Raw genomic sequence first — 14719 nt, 5'->3', positions numbered from 1 at the left:
ACAACTTTTGTAAGTATGGCCCAAAACAACACTTCAATATACAGGGGGCAAGGAAGGCTTGATGCAGGTATCTGAAGTATCAACTTCATTTGAAATTAAAATATCCATCTACAACTACAGAAAAGACTTTGTAAAGAGTCATTTCAGATTTTCTCAGACACTACAAAAGAAGAGAAGGCAGTCTTATCATGGTAACCAAGAGAAAGACAACCACCCAGAAAAACTATTTCATCAGCCAGAATTAGTTGCTGTGAATTTAACAATGTTAGGGTGTAACTGCAAAATTGGTTCTCATTCATAAGAAAGCACACAAAAGTGCCATTCTAATTTACACAAGTTTAACATTTCAGTTCAGACAAGCATAATTTTTATCTTCAGATTAATTTTATTTAAATTTAAATGCAAAGTCTCCATGTCTTTTGCCGATGTAGTCATGCAGCTTATAAGAAAACGTTACACTTATGTCCATTACTCATTACAAATACACTAACAGAATAGCAGAAAAGTTAACCACGGACCAACGGGTATATTCTGGTCTGACGTCATCCTGCAAGCTGTTATGTAGTACATTTTAACAGCAAAATAGCATATAACTCTAAAAGACTGTGGAACAGTACAGCACTCCCTCTAGCTCCTTGCGTCTAAGCACACACAACTAGTAAGCTGAAAGGAGAAGCATCACAGTGCTGAGAAACTGTGAGGTGCCAGTGGTCAAGAAGGAAGAGAGAGAAGGCTATATCCAGTTTCACTCTTCTTCTTTCTGCCTGCTTAAACTAGTCAGAAAAAAAGCACAGGGGTTCCTACTTTGTGGCAAGTGTAGCCCCGGAGAACTCTCAAGTCTCTGAAGACTTGTGTTTGTTACTTCTGTCAGAAAAACTAAGACTCATACCTTCAAGTCTCTAGAAATTCTTACCCATTTCACGTAATGGTTACGGCAGCTAAAAAAAGTAATGCTGCAAACACTAATCACAATCTTCATCAACAGTATGCTTCACCTACTCTGCCTCTGCGGTACCAGAACCTCAAGGTGATGTGGTATACTAGTGGAAATGCTGAATGAATTTATTACCATCTATAAAACGCAGACCTTCCTGGTGAAATTATGACAATAAATTAATTTCATCTCTTAATACCTCATTGGCATACATACAGCTTCCTTTTATATACAAAAGTAATTACACATTTCAGAAATCAGAAAATCCAACTGCTGCTCATGTCTCACTTTGGCACTGTATCCAGATGAACCACTTTACCTGCAAGAACAGTCATCTGCAAATGTGTAATTTATGAGCACTTCATGGCAATCTGGTGTAAGGCATACTTAGACATACATACTCCATTTTACTGAGCTTTGAAATGCATGTAAAATTAAAACCCAAAATTTTCAAAAGTATCAGAGGACATGGGTCATACTTCACATCACTCAGATTAAAAATGAAGAAACTTCCATCAAGTTGTCAAATGTTTCTGCATAGCTGGCCTAAATATTTTTTTGTTAAAGCTCTTTCCACTTCACTGAAAAGCTAGGGAATCTGCTTGCAGATTTGACAAGGGAAAGGACCAGCTTCTCATTTTATGGATTTTGTGGGTATTAGTGGATTATGTTTTTTCTCTCTTACTGATTTACCGAAAAAAGTCTACTGCTTCCCCTTTGCTTCTACCAAAGTTTACATTAAATGTATGTCCACCTGAATTTAGGTTCACTTCGCGTAGCCTGCAGGTTAAGATCTGTTCACCATTAGCAACATGGTGAAATTTCAAAAGTTTCAGCTTAACACTGCAACAACCCCAGCTGAAAGGAAAGAGGCAGAAAAGTGAAGACTCCTGGGATGCACAACATAACCTCAACCTTCAAATCACAGCGTTCATTTTTTTGCCACAGAATTAATTTTATTTTCTAGATCTCTCTGTTCCCACAGCACTGGAGGAAAAAAGAGCACATGGGCTGAAATGAAGAGAATTGGAGTTTCCAATAAGATTAGAGTAAGCATAGAGTAAGTTCAGAAGACTTTACTATACTAAATTTACAGTGAAGGTACATTGACCCTGGCCGCTGAATGGGCATATGGAATAAAAACTAAACAAAAGTGGTATTTATCTTTGGAAACATTTGCAAGAATTTGCATTTCCCTAAATACCTTAAAAAACACTTCACAAGCCCTACAGTGGTTTACAATCCAATTAAAATGTCAGTTTGATAAAAGGAACACCTAAGCCAAAAATACTATTAGAAAAAGACAATTTCATTTTTTGTCATCTTCTTTATCCCACTGATGTTTTGTATTTTCCCATATTCTCTAAATAGACATTACAAAGCCTGTACTGTATCTTCATTGCAAAACCTTCCTGCATTCAGACCCGACCAATTCACAATGCTGCTGTAAGAAACACCAGCTACTCAATTTCTTTTCAGAACACAACCTTCACATCTTAAAAGTGGAGAGTTCAAGGCATAAAAGCAAATGCAATGCATTTTAAATTTCACAGCACAGTTTCACAATTTATTTCAAATCAGGTTAACTCAAAACTGCCACAACACGAGCTCTCCCATCCCCCTGTTCTCAAGCATTCATTTCTGCCCCAGACCACCTTTCCTTTGTCTACCTGCGAGCACAGTCTCTTTTATGTGCCATGACAATTTTTACAATGAATTCAGCTAATAATTATTTTTTGCCACGTTAGTTTTAATAACTCAGCTCTCTACTCCCCACCCAACTCAGAGCAGCGGCATAAATAGCTGCGTTGCCACCAGGAAAGGAGCCAGCACACACAGCTGGAGGGCAGGAACTCTGACCTGTACACTAGTGCTGTCTTATCCCAGCTGAAACTAACAGTCTCTGTCACCCTAACTGCAAAACCAAGTCACTTTTCCTTCAGACATCAACATCTGTTGCAAATGACAAGCTACCAGTGGCAATCAAAGGACAGCTATTATCTTAACAAGGACTGAAGTATTCTTCTACAATGATCCCCCAAATTTCAAGCAATCACCAGAACAACAGTGAAAAATGAAATAACTCAAAGAAGTCCTTTGCAAGAAAACTCTGAAGCTGCTCTATGACTCTAAGGGTTCTCTTCTTTTAATAATAATGACGACCCTCATTTTTCAGTTCCAAATTACACATAAAAATAACAAAGAGCACTAAAATATATTCCAGCTATAAATATAACAGATGCATTTCTTGACAGAGTAAGATCATCTCAGGAGCCATATAAACATGCAAATGATTTTCAGAGACAACTCCATGATGAGATTTCAACAGTTCTGCTGTTGAAATGAATTTGTCCTTAGGAATAATACAACTGAACAAAGAGAGGTAACAGTGCCAACATATGGAGACTAGTAATGACACTAATCAGATAAAGAAACGTAGTTTTGAACAAAGCATAGGTCCTTGCAATGGTTTAACTGATGCAAATATTACATCTCTCAAGGCAGGACATGGCTCCAGTGACTATCAAAACTTCAGACTTTTAAACAGCGGCAACTAGTTCAAAGGACACAGCAGAAAACAGACTTTCTTCTCTAACCAAGAAAAGTCTACAATTTTCTGGAAAAGAACAATTAACACATAGTCCAACCTGTAAGAAATTCTACATCTAATTAGTTCTTTGCAATACTTTCATGTTTGCAATATTTTAAAATTATTTTTAATTATTAATTTGGTCTGGTTTAGTCACATATACCACAAACTTACAATTAGTCTTCTGAGAAGCACATTTGAATGCATTAGTTATTTCTCAATCAACTATTTCTAACATTCTAGATCTTCACCGTGAGCAGACCACAATGCTTAAAATGGATCTTGGAACATAACAGAAAAATCCAAACCAGTTCAGACCAAAGGTCTGTCCGGTCAGCATCCCATATCCAGCAGAGGCCAGAAGCAGATGCTAAGGGAACAAAAGAAATAGGACAAACATATTTAAAAATCCACCATTTTTCCAGCCTCTATTTGCACATCAGGGGATATCATGAACCTGATGCAGGCTGTCTATTTAGTAATCCTAAGTATCTACTCTTAGCCCTGTCCAATTCTGCAAGTTCCTGCAACCAACATTCTTTGGCAAGACCTTCCCCATGTCTACTGCCTGTTACGTGAACCAACACACCTTTCTTAATTTTTGAAACTGCCTGCTTGCTGTTTCGTGGTCCCAAGATTTTATCTTGGAAGAGACCATGAGCTGTCAAACCCCAGCTACCCTTTTCACACTGGTTCTGATTTTGCAAACCTGAACTCTGTAACACCCTTTTTCCAGGCTGAAGAGTCCTAACCAGCTCAGTCACTCCTCATACAGAAATCGACATTTAGTTTGATTTCTCTAATCGGCCTTGTTGCCCTCCTAGCTTTCTGAGATGCACGAACCACAACTGCACTCAGCAACTCAGGGTATAGGCAAACCATAGATTCATACAATGGGAGGAACATTCTGTGTTTCCTCTGTAACAAAACTTAGTGTTTGATAAGCCTGGCAGATGTCTTCAGTATTGCTGAACACTGAGCTAGCATGCCTACCTGAAAATACAGCTCCCAAACAGTAACAGTTGGCACAGAGGCCATCGGTTTGTGTGTGAAATTAGGATGGGTTTTCAAGCACATGCATCACTTTCATCTACACTACATTTCATCAGTCATTTTATTCCACAAACATTGCTATCTGAGTTTGCATACAGTCCTGCTGCAATTCCACAATCAGTCTTCACCCCTACTAGCTCTGCAGCATCATTGAGGTGTCCCTCTCTACTTCCTTCCCAGGACAATTATGAATAGATAGGACAGTACAGGTCCCCACCTCAACAGCATTATTTACTCCTGCTCTCCGTTTCTTTAGAACTGATTCTTTATCTATGCAGAAACGTTCTCTATTATCTCATCACTACTTAGTTTCCTTGGAAGTCTTTGGAAAGAGATGCTATAAAAAGCCTTTATGAAAGTTCATCAGGATATAGCAGCCAGATCGACTTCTTAATGGTCCTGCTTGCTGAACCACTTCAAAAAACAGGAAGAGTATGGAGTAAGGCAGAACTCTGAGAACAAACTCCATTGACTCTTCACAACTAAATCATATTCACCAGGTGCTGGTATGTCCTTAACTTTAGTTCCTACTAAGCTGCACAGTACTGACGTCCAGCTTACATGTCTACTTCCTGGGTTTCCTGGAATATTTTTATTTTTATTTTGCCCTTCAGTTTTCTCTGGTGAGTTTGTATCATCCACTCTCAGCAATCTGCTACTGCTCATTTTGTCTGTTTCTTCCACAACCTTTTCTACAGTCACTGTAAATTCTGAGAGACTCTGGTGCAGCTCATCCATAAGAATGGTTTTGCAATGTGACTCCCTCCCTTCACTTACCTTTACAGCAACAAAGAACACAGCGTCAATTTACCTCTCCCCTGCAACAGACTTCTTGTTGCCGAGTACTCCTTATCATCCCTCAGCTGCCCTAAGTGCTTTTTGCTCCTGCTGCATATGAAAAATAGTATTTTGTTTCAGCAGCATTTTGTGGAGCTTTGAGGAAATGAATCAAACTCCTCCTCCCTTCCACTTTAGGTCTATTTCCTATCTGCTAAAGTTTATGATCCTCTTCTTCATTTAGCCAAAAGTTCAGCTTTTTAAAAGGATGGTTTCCCACTTCCTTGGCCTTTGTTAGTTTGCTCTTCAGCTATGCAGTCAGTCTTCCCTTTAGTCATACTCAAGCCTTTCTTAGCTGTTAGCATGTGCTGGCACTGTACACTGAACATTTATTATTCTCCACACCACTTGGAAGATGTAATTCTTTTAGATCCCTATTTTAGCTTGAAAAGTTCATGAATGAGAGCAACAGCTAGCTGGACTCAATAAAGCTCAAGATCCATTTCAGTCCTATATTAAGAAGCTTCCAGTCTGTTCAGATTATTACTATTATAAAATTATGAATCACAAGCATAGGAAAGAGGGTATTTTGATTGCTTATGCTGGTGTAAAGAACAAATAATGGATTGACCTTTTAATTCAATCTAATATGACAAAAAAGTTGTGATGTTAAAGTCTGAAATGTCAGGAAATCCTGAAGTTTTATATCAACCTTCACGTTTTCTTCTTACATTACAATAGATCGGTATTTTAAATAGCAGAAATCTAACCAAGGTTATAATAATATATACTGCAACCTTAAATACACACATTCTGTGAAAGCATAGAATCCTTCAGTATGTTATATTAAAAATCATTTTCATTGTATCCCAGAATTCTTAGAAATGCCCGATAGAAGATCTCTTCTGTGTATTTTAGTAATTCTTTCAGCAATCCTTGTCTTTCCATTCCTCCTAGTTATCTACTAGGCCTGCCTTAGAAGCAAGGAGAAAAACTAACTGTCTGAGCTGAATTCCAGATGCAAGTGTCAGTGGTTTTGCTGGTACAGTCTATGTCACATACCAGCTACACTTCCATTCAAATAAAGACTGTAAGTTCTGACATACAAATAACCATTTAAAAAAGTTGGTGCTGTAACAATAGCAGCATATATTCATAATTGCAGAATTGCAATCTGTAATTAAAGGACTAGTATCTAAGATGCAACACACTTACATAATTCTTAAAGACCGCCCGCTCACCTGCTTACATGTTTAAATTTGCAGACGTGCACACACATGCATGCACTAACCCACACCCTCTATGTGTTTATAGATGCCTTCAGTACAGATGACTTAAACTGGACAGTCACAGAATTACAAACTACAAAAACAGACAAAGAGAAATTGCTGTTAAAACATACAGAACGCTCCATCTGGAATACCAAAGAAGCAAATGGCAGAATACTGGCACTGCCTGATATAAACTAAGGAAGCCCTCAATAATCCATCAACATGTTTGAAAATATAGTATAACAGTTTGCATGGTGTAGAGAACAGAACTGTTTCAGCATCAGCTTGTGCACTTACATAATCGTGTGAATTAGGGGTAGTAAACTGTTAAACTCCTACAGACTTTGTGACTTGCTTGACCCAAATTATGTGTGTACAATAATGAACATTTTTTCATAATTTCAGGTAAATTTGGAAAAAGAGTATAAAGATTAAGCATGAGCAAATGAATTATTTTCTGAAATTTTCTTTCAATTGAGTAACTTTTAAAAATCATGTACATAAAGCAATACATAGACTGCTGCATTTAATAACAAGTACTTTTGATATTAAAGAAAAAGGAAATACAGGTAAAGACAAATTCCCCTTTTTTTCTTTTTTTGCATATAGGAGAGTATTTAAGACTAAAATAGTGTTATGAGTGATCCTTCTGGTTATTGCTACTAAACCAATTAGCTGATAAATACTACTATTTATCCCACTAGGATAATCAAGTTACAGTTACTGTCAGTTTGGTTCTGCATATGTACTGAAACCTTGTGGCATCTCTTGGTTTACAGACTACATTCTACTTTTTGTCAGTAACTCAACTGAAGCTTTCCTTTCCTCCATGTAATTGAAAAAAATAAAAAATAATTATCTGTTATTTCCAATTTTACACTAGGATATTATTTCATTAAGACAGAATAATTTTCAATTCTATTCCCATCTTGTAACATATACCATAAGTACAGCTTATAGAATTTCAGTAAGGCCCTGTTCAATGCATTCCTGTGACAAGAGATTTCTGCAGAAGATACTCCTGCTACTAAAGAACATATATTGCATGCAAAAATTCGGTCAAAACATAATCAGTCAACAGTTGTTGAAAAAATTAATCTGAAAGACATTATTAAGGTTGCAGTAAAATAAACAAGATCACACATTTTGCTTTTTCTAAGCATTACCTTAACATGCTGGAAGATTATTGTTTTCTGAGGGAATTGTATCACTATCTCATTTTCTCCATCATCACTGCCGGGATGCCACACCAAACTAGCCAGATGCTTAAACAGCTGAGATTTTTTATTATTTGTTTGCATCGTAGCTCATTTCAGATCTCTTTAAGTGCTAATAAATAAAAGCTAAAAATCCAGTACAAACCTATTTCAGCCACCAAGGCGCTATAGGTTTTCTTCATATCAAATCTCTCTTTGACTTTCTGGCAAATTTCAGTTAAGGATACAATTGCTATTTCTTCTTTAAAAACGCCTAATATTTTAAGAGACTTTTATATAGCCAATGAAAAATCTGATCAAATTTGAGGTGTACATGGCAAGTGAAGAAAATGAAGCAAATAATGATAACCCTTCTCAAACTGAAAACAAACGGTACTCATCTTCCTGGCATTACAGAACAAACTTCCACTAACACATGTTTCCAGGCATCACTCAAAATTCTGATATGGGTTTCAGACCATTTCACAATGTAATTAGGCCCCACCAAAATTGAAAGCTGCAGTAACTTTAAGCCACAGCCATACCCGTGTGCATGCACTCATGTGAAAGTATCGCACACACTAAATTGCACTGAGGCCGTGAGAACATGCAACTTAGTAATGTGCAATATCTCCACCAGAGCAAGCAGAATGGGAGCTTCAGGGAAGAAGGGTATGGTGCATTCAGGAAGAGAACGACATGCTGCTCGGGGAAAGGAAAATGGTTCAGGCAAAGGTGTGCATGCTACTACTTTGGAGACCTGTTAATTGGAGAATTACTGCTTCATCCAAGACAAGAGTACCACCTATGTAATTGAGGGGTAAAGGACAGGACTTTCCTACGTATGTAGTGAGGTAAGGGACATAGGAACTACCTTGATTTTAAAGAACCTTTCTGAACAAAGCATATCTCACACTGATATGTGCAGATAATGATTTCTCCCCATCCTCAAAATACTACCTTATTAATATAACTACAATGAGAAATTTCATAAACTAGTATTGAGAACTCAAATTATCTAAATACAGTAGACTGAGAACCACTTGGACCACATTCCTAAAGCAAGACATCTTCCTAACCCTGACTGACAATGCTGCAGCTCAAGCCTTCTGCCACACTCACCAGTCCCCTCCCTGTTCCCCTTTCTCCACTGGTTCCTGTAGCTGACTTCCAGTAGTTTCAGTGAAAGAAATCATGTATTTACTATATTCACAGGCCACTAAACATCACTGCCACTCAAGGGAGACTCTTGCATGCGATGAAGGTGCTATGCTACCTTCTTAATTCATCACATTTTTGAGCGTATTGAAACCCACTTACATAACGCAGAAAACAGGGAAAAAAAAATAGGAAAAAAAAGGAGAGAATGACAGGAGGGAGAAAGGCAAAGGGCAAACAAAGCATTTATCAAGAAGAAATAGTAACAGTGTGGCCATACCATGAAAGTTAAAATTGGATAAGAGAAACCCGAGACTGATTGCAAACCAAAGAAAAAGAGAAACAGATAAACCAACTAGGCATGAAAGACCAAAACTATTAGAGAAAAGAAGCTATTTTGCTAAGCATTAGCAGTATTCAGGATTATTATTAATTCCCTAAAATCTTATTTCCCATCTAATTTGCAGGCAATGGCACAAGAAATTCCAGCTCAGAATTTGACATTGTGAATTTTGAATTAGTTGCTTATCTGTAGCACCAGTACTTCACAAATCAGACAGAAAACCCTGCAGTCACACATGCCTTCAGCAGTGATCTTCCACCCAGGCTCTTTACTACTTTTTTATAGAATTATCACAGAAATACTCATGCTCCCTCTCCTGCAGATTAAATGCTGCCTTCCCCAAGATGCAACCAGTCAGGAGGAGCAAAGGTAACAAAGCACACACAGGTGCTTACTCTAAAACGACAGGAGCATTTTCATCATAGAAGTTACTCAAAACTGGGAAAACTGATGTACAAACAATCTGCAAAACTGTTTGTTCCATAGTCCAAACACTGTCAGTTCCCTTCTGGAGGATTACTCGGAGGCCAGCAGGACCTACCTGTGAGAACTGGTACAACTACATCAAAGGCATGTATCTGGGGCAAAGGCAAATGCCCAGCTCACAAACAAAATCACATTCTCAACACAGGAAAAAGACCAAACAAGCAGCAGGCCATCCCTTGTGTTTTCCCTTTGCCTCATTGTCCCTGAAGAAGCCTAGAAACACTGAATTATGTTTCCAGGCTGAGAAGCTCCACCCTGATGTCTTGGCATCTCTACTTCTCCTCTGAGTGTCAAATCTTAAAAGAGCAAAAGCTTCTTGAAGATGAAGCCAGACACTCTGGGGCAGCGCAAAGAGTAGCAACAGATAAGCAAAGATGTTAGAGAGACAGCTGTTGCCTTGGAAAAGCAGACCACAGTTCTGCCAGAAAGAAGTACTAGGCTTCACCCTGAAGGTCCCTTCTAGCTGTTTCATTAAGAGCTCTTTTCAGGACTGGGAAAGAAACCATTCAAAAAACCCCAAACAATAAAACAACAACAAAAGCTACACATGCTTCCTCTCTTATTCGGCACCTTCATCTGCACTCCTCTGTCTGCTCCTGGTCTCCCCAGTCTGGGAAAGCTTTGTTGTGGGGTGGGTCAAGCCCAAAGCATTTGAGATAGTATGGGACACACAAGGGTAGGCAGAGGGAGCTGCCTCTGGTCTGCATCAAGAGGAGAAGGTTCAGCGGTGTACCCGAGTGGTGACTACAGCTGAACGAGCAGCACTAGGCCCAGGAGAAATCCCAGTTAGTTAACAGGGAAAGATTGTCACTATGAAGCCGCCCAGACAAAATATAGGGGCCCACAGGGACTGCAGAGCTTTCTGTCCTTCCAGGTACCCAAATGTGACTGAACAAAGTCACAAGCAACAGGATCCAACTGGGGCTGATCTGAGCAGAAGCTTGGACTGGAGACTGCCAAGCATCTATCCCAACATCTGTGCTCCTGTGGTTCTTTGAAGCTGAGCTTTCCTGCCTTCTCCAAATGGGAAGGAACACTTACAACCTTGCAGAAGGTGGCCTGTCCCATTACCACCCAGGCCCTTCCTTCAGACCATTGCCAGCATCAGCCCCGCCACTGACCTGGCACATGCCACCACTAGCAGCTGCCCCACAGGTGGGGTTTGCCCTGCTGAGCACAAATCAGTGGCCCTCCCACCGTGTTGCAGTTCCCTTCTCCTGCCCACGCCTCACCCACTGGGATGCTGGGGGACACTGTGTCACAGGCCTGGCTAGAGCCAGAGTAAATGGCAGTCACTGCTCTCTCCGTGTCCTGCTAGGACAGTCACCTCCTCAAAGCAAGCTCATGTTGGTCCCAGCACACCTGGTCCTTGGTGAAGCTATGCTGGGTGTTCCCTGATGTCTTTTTGTCCTTCCGTGTGCCTCCATGCGATCTTCCAGCAGATGTCCGAGAAAGACAAGAGCTTCTTCCTGGAAACCTGCTGCAAGGTTCCAGCTGAGGAGTGGCTGTGAGGCTCCCTACAAAAGGGGAGAGCTCTTTATCACAACGGGTAAGCATGAGACTGCGAAAGTGGTGAGAAGTTTTGTCCTTCATACCAGCCAAGAGAACAAGGGTGCACCTCAGAGTGAACCCACCCCCGCCCGGGACATCCCTCGGTGGTGCTTCAGCAGCTCCTTGCCTTGTTTAGGCACAGCAGCCCAAAGGATGGCAGGCCCTCTCCTCCCCTTGCGCAGGCCGGCTGGGCCTCCCTTTCCAGCCAGCAGGAAATCTGGATGCTCTGTCACCTCTCAGCCACTGTTCAGAGTGGGGGCCGTTCCACTTGCAGGGTGTTGGGTTGGTGAGGGGGTCACCGAGGACCCCCAACTCTCCTGGAACGTGGGGCTGCCACTGTCTCATCAAGGGGACCCTGGGCACATGAGGAGGAGGGGGCTGGAGCCCACGGCTCATAAGAAGAGGTGAAGGGCAGTCTCTGGTCCTTGGTGAAGCTGTACTGGGTGCTCCCTGATGTCACCTCATCCTTTGTGTGCCTCCAAGCGATCTTCTGTCATTCACTGCTCTGCCATTGTACCACTAGGCTAGCCAAGCAAGCTCTCAGGTCAAGCTTGGCATGATTTGCCTTGGTGAATCCCTGCTGGCTCCCAGCACCTGTTACATGCTGCTGGCATTCTGCCTCCCTTCCATTCTGGACAAACAGATTTCCTGTTGAAGGCCCAGAGGGCATTTCATCCCATGGCTTGAAGCAGGTAACTCTTGGATTCCCTTCCACAACTTTAAAACTCCTGTGTCACCACAGCTGCCTATTTTTTTCTCCCACTACTCAAGTGCAAATTTAACATCTGAGGTATTGTGACAAATAGGAGTCAGCTTCAACACTTGGCTCAAAATCGACTGGAAAGCTGTTCTTACCCCAATACAGCTCATAAATCAATCCATGTAAACAGAACTGTCACTGTCTTTGCAAATTCATCACCAAGGGACTTAGAAAAATATTTATTAAAATCAATAGTTACTTATTATCCAGACAGCAAAAATCACAACACGGCTCCAATGAAAGCAACTGCTGTGGGAAAAGCTCTTGGTTTGATTAGGTGTTTGCTAGATAACAGGTTCAAATTAAAGGATTTCTTGAACTACAGAAACCACTTGCTGACTGCCCTCCTATGCTTTCCCCCTTGCTCTTCTGCTCACAAATAAATGGCACAGAACTCAAAGGAACAGACTTCCTTGATTGTATCCAAGCTCCCCAGTGCTTTTCACAAACATATTTTAAGTAAAAGAGCAACAGAAGCAACTGATAACATGGAATAAGAGTGTTTTCATTTCATGTGTTCCACAGGCAACAGAGATGTAACTGCATCTCTTGCCAGGAGGATCCCTGCCCTCCAGACAGGGCTAGGTAGACGCAGTCTTAGCTCTGTGCACTGCTATGCCCTGCTGAAGGGTGATGGGAGCTGGAACAAAGTTGGTGACTTTCAATCTTTCTATACTTTTGGTCAACTTGAATGCATGAGTATCTTGAGGCTGAATTCATGTTGTGTAATGCTGTCAAAGTCTAATAATGAAAGTAACTACAGAAACATCATTATTTAATAATTCATAATACAAATGGAGCCTCTTCCTCCCACCCTACCACGAAGCATTAACATCCATTCTGCATACTTTTTATAGATGAGGTGAACCAGCCATTTTTAGGTTCCTACCCCTCCAGCAACAATTGATCTTCAAAAACAAATGAAAGCTGCTACTTTGTGACAAAAGAAACAGCTTGCATTGGCAATTGTTTATCATATAGCAACAAATTAGGCATGCATAATCTCATGGGAATTTGTTACTATACTCCATCATATTTACATGCTGAAGGTCACAATAAGTATTGAATGGAATGCAAGCTAGTCTAGAAGCATTGTGATAAATCCTTTGGTACAACTGAACAACAGAGAGGAACTTCTGAGTATCTCAGAAGAAGCAGTCCAAAGAATTCAATAAGGCACCAACTAAAGACTACTCCAAACAAACAAATATGACTGACTGATTCAGGCTACCTTAGTGAACACGCAGAGTTCCCTTGTGTATGACATTTACATTTCACATTCTCCAGACACTGACTTTTTCTCATCTTATTTGCACTTACTGATGCATGCTGGCTCTTCCCTGCTCATTTTCCTGTGGCTTCTCTAACATTATACTCTTTCTTTTCACCATCCTAAACTCTGACAAATACCTTGGGTCATCTGTGTCACAGACCTATACACTTAAAACTGCATTTAATACAATTCTCTTTTGTAGAGTATCCATGCCCAGAGAAGCCCTATCCTATTTTTTGACACTGCTCTCCTCTACCGAGAGCTAAAAAGAACAATTCGTGAGACAAGTTTCAGTTCCTAAATCTGCTTGCACTCTTCAAAACAGATAGAACAGGGATATTAAACATGCTATCAATGAAAACTCAACAGCAGTCACTCAAAAGAAGAGCTATTAACTTTTTGGCAGAATTTCAAATTCGTTGTTTTCTAGCTGGATTACTGCTTCATTTGAAATGGCTACAGCAGTTATCGTTGTTGTTCAAGATCTTACACAACATGACATAACCCTCTCATTTTCACAACGTACACAGAAACAGTTTAATTCCAGTACTAGACAACAGCACTCACTTGTAAAGTACACCTAAGAACAATGGCAAACATACGGAAATAAGGTTGGAAAGCATTTTTAATACATCACTGGTTTAAAGTCTATTCATGTTTTGTATGTATGTGCAAGATGACACAGAAAGCAATGGTGCAAGAGACAATGGCTGTACAGAAGTTAGCATGGAGTCTGTTGATTCTGCCCAGTCCATCAACTTTTCAAGAAGGGAGCTATGGCTTAAACACCTTATTTAAAATCCATTTATTACATTACCAACATGTGAGTGTCTCAAGCTGCTAACAGGTGAAAGCCAACAGTTTAATTCATCTGTAATGAAATATATTACACTACTACCCCAAAAATTGCTGTATTGTGAAATCTCAGTGAACCATATTTAAAAACACTAAAAAATCCTCCTTCTCTTGCTGTAGTAGTACAGAAGTGAAACCTAAGAATGGTAACTAAGCATGAAACACTGTGGACGCACTCTGGAGGTGCAGTACAGTAGTGTTTTAAGTGTGGTAAGGACAGTGCTCCTCTGTTGTTCCCTTCAGTGTAATTTGATTCATGTGTATCATGAACTAGATTTCTCTTGGATGAAACTGAACTGGAAAATGCACTCCAGAAGCACCTCAAATACACTTCAGATGTACACTAGGTACTTGGGTACCTAGTGCCCAAGATCAGACTAAAAACAGTTCTAAGTAACTCTGACATGCATACAGCACAGATGTCAGGTCCTCCTTGTCAACTGTTCTGCTGTATGAATCTGCTCCTGCTAAG

At 40.2% G+C, this 14719-nt stretch overlaps 1 protein-coding gene across 4 annotated transcripts in view; it reads right to left on the bottom strand.

Moving 5' to 3' along the window:
* Window positions 1-14719, bottom strand: part of TMEM245 (transmembrane protein 245) — an 87168-nt gene that overhangs the window by 15247 nt on the left and 57202 nt on the right. The window contains exon 15 of one of the 4 annotated variants that reach the window (XM_037379279.1): window positions 11177-11325. The exons of the other annotated variants lie outside the window; for them this stretch is intronic. Within the exon in view, the coding sequence (XP_037235176.1) occupies window positions 11187-11325 (139 nt within the window). The 3' untranslated portion in view covers window positions 11177-11186. Of the gene's footprint in view, window positions 1-11176; window positions 11326-14719 lie in introns of those variants that run through there. 4 annotated transcript variants of the gene reach the window in all.

The sequence above is a fragment of the Falco rusticolus genome, chromosome 3 (genome assembly GCF_015220075.1).
Source record: "Falco rusticolus isolate bFalRus1 chromosome 3, bFalRus1.pri, whole genome shotgun sequence".
In the NCBI taxonomy this organism is placed as follows: Eukaryota; Metazoa; Chordata; class Aves; order Falconiformes; family Falconidae; genus Falco; species Falco rusticolus.
The sequence above is the reverse complement of the archived record's forward strand: the minus strand, read 5'-3'. Positions and strand labels throughout refer to the sequence as shown.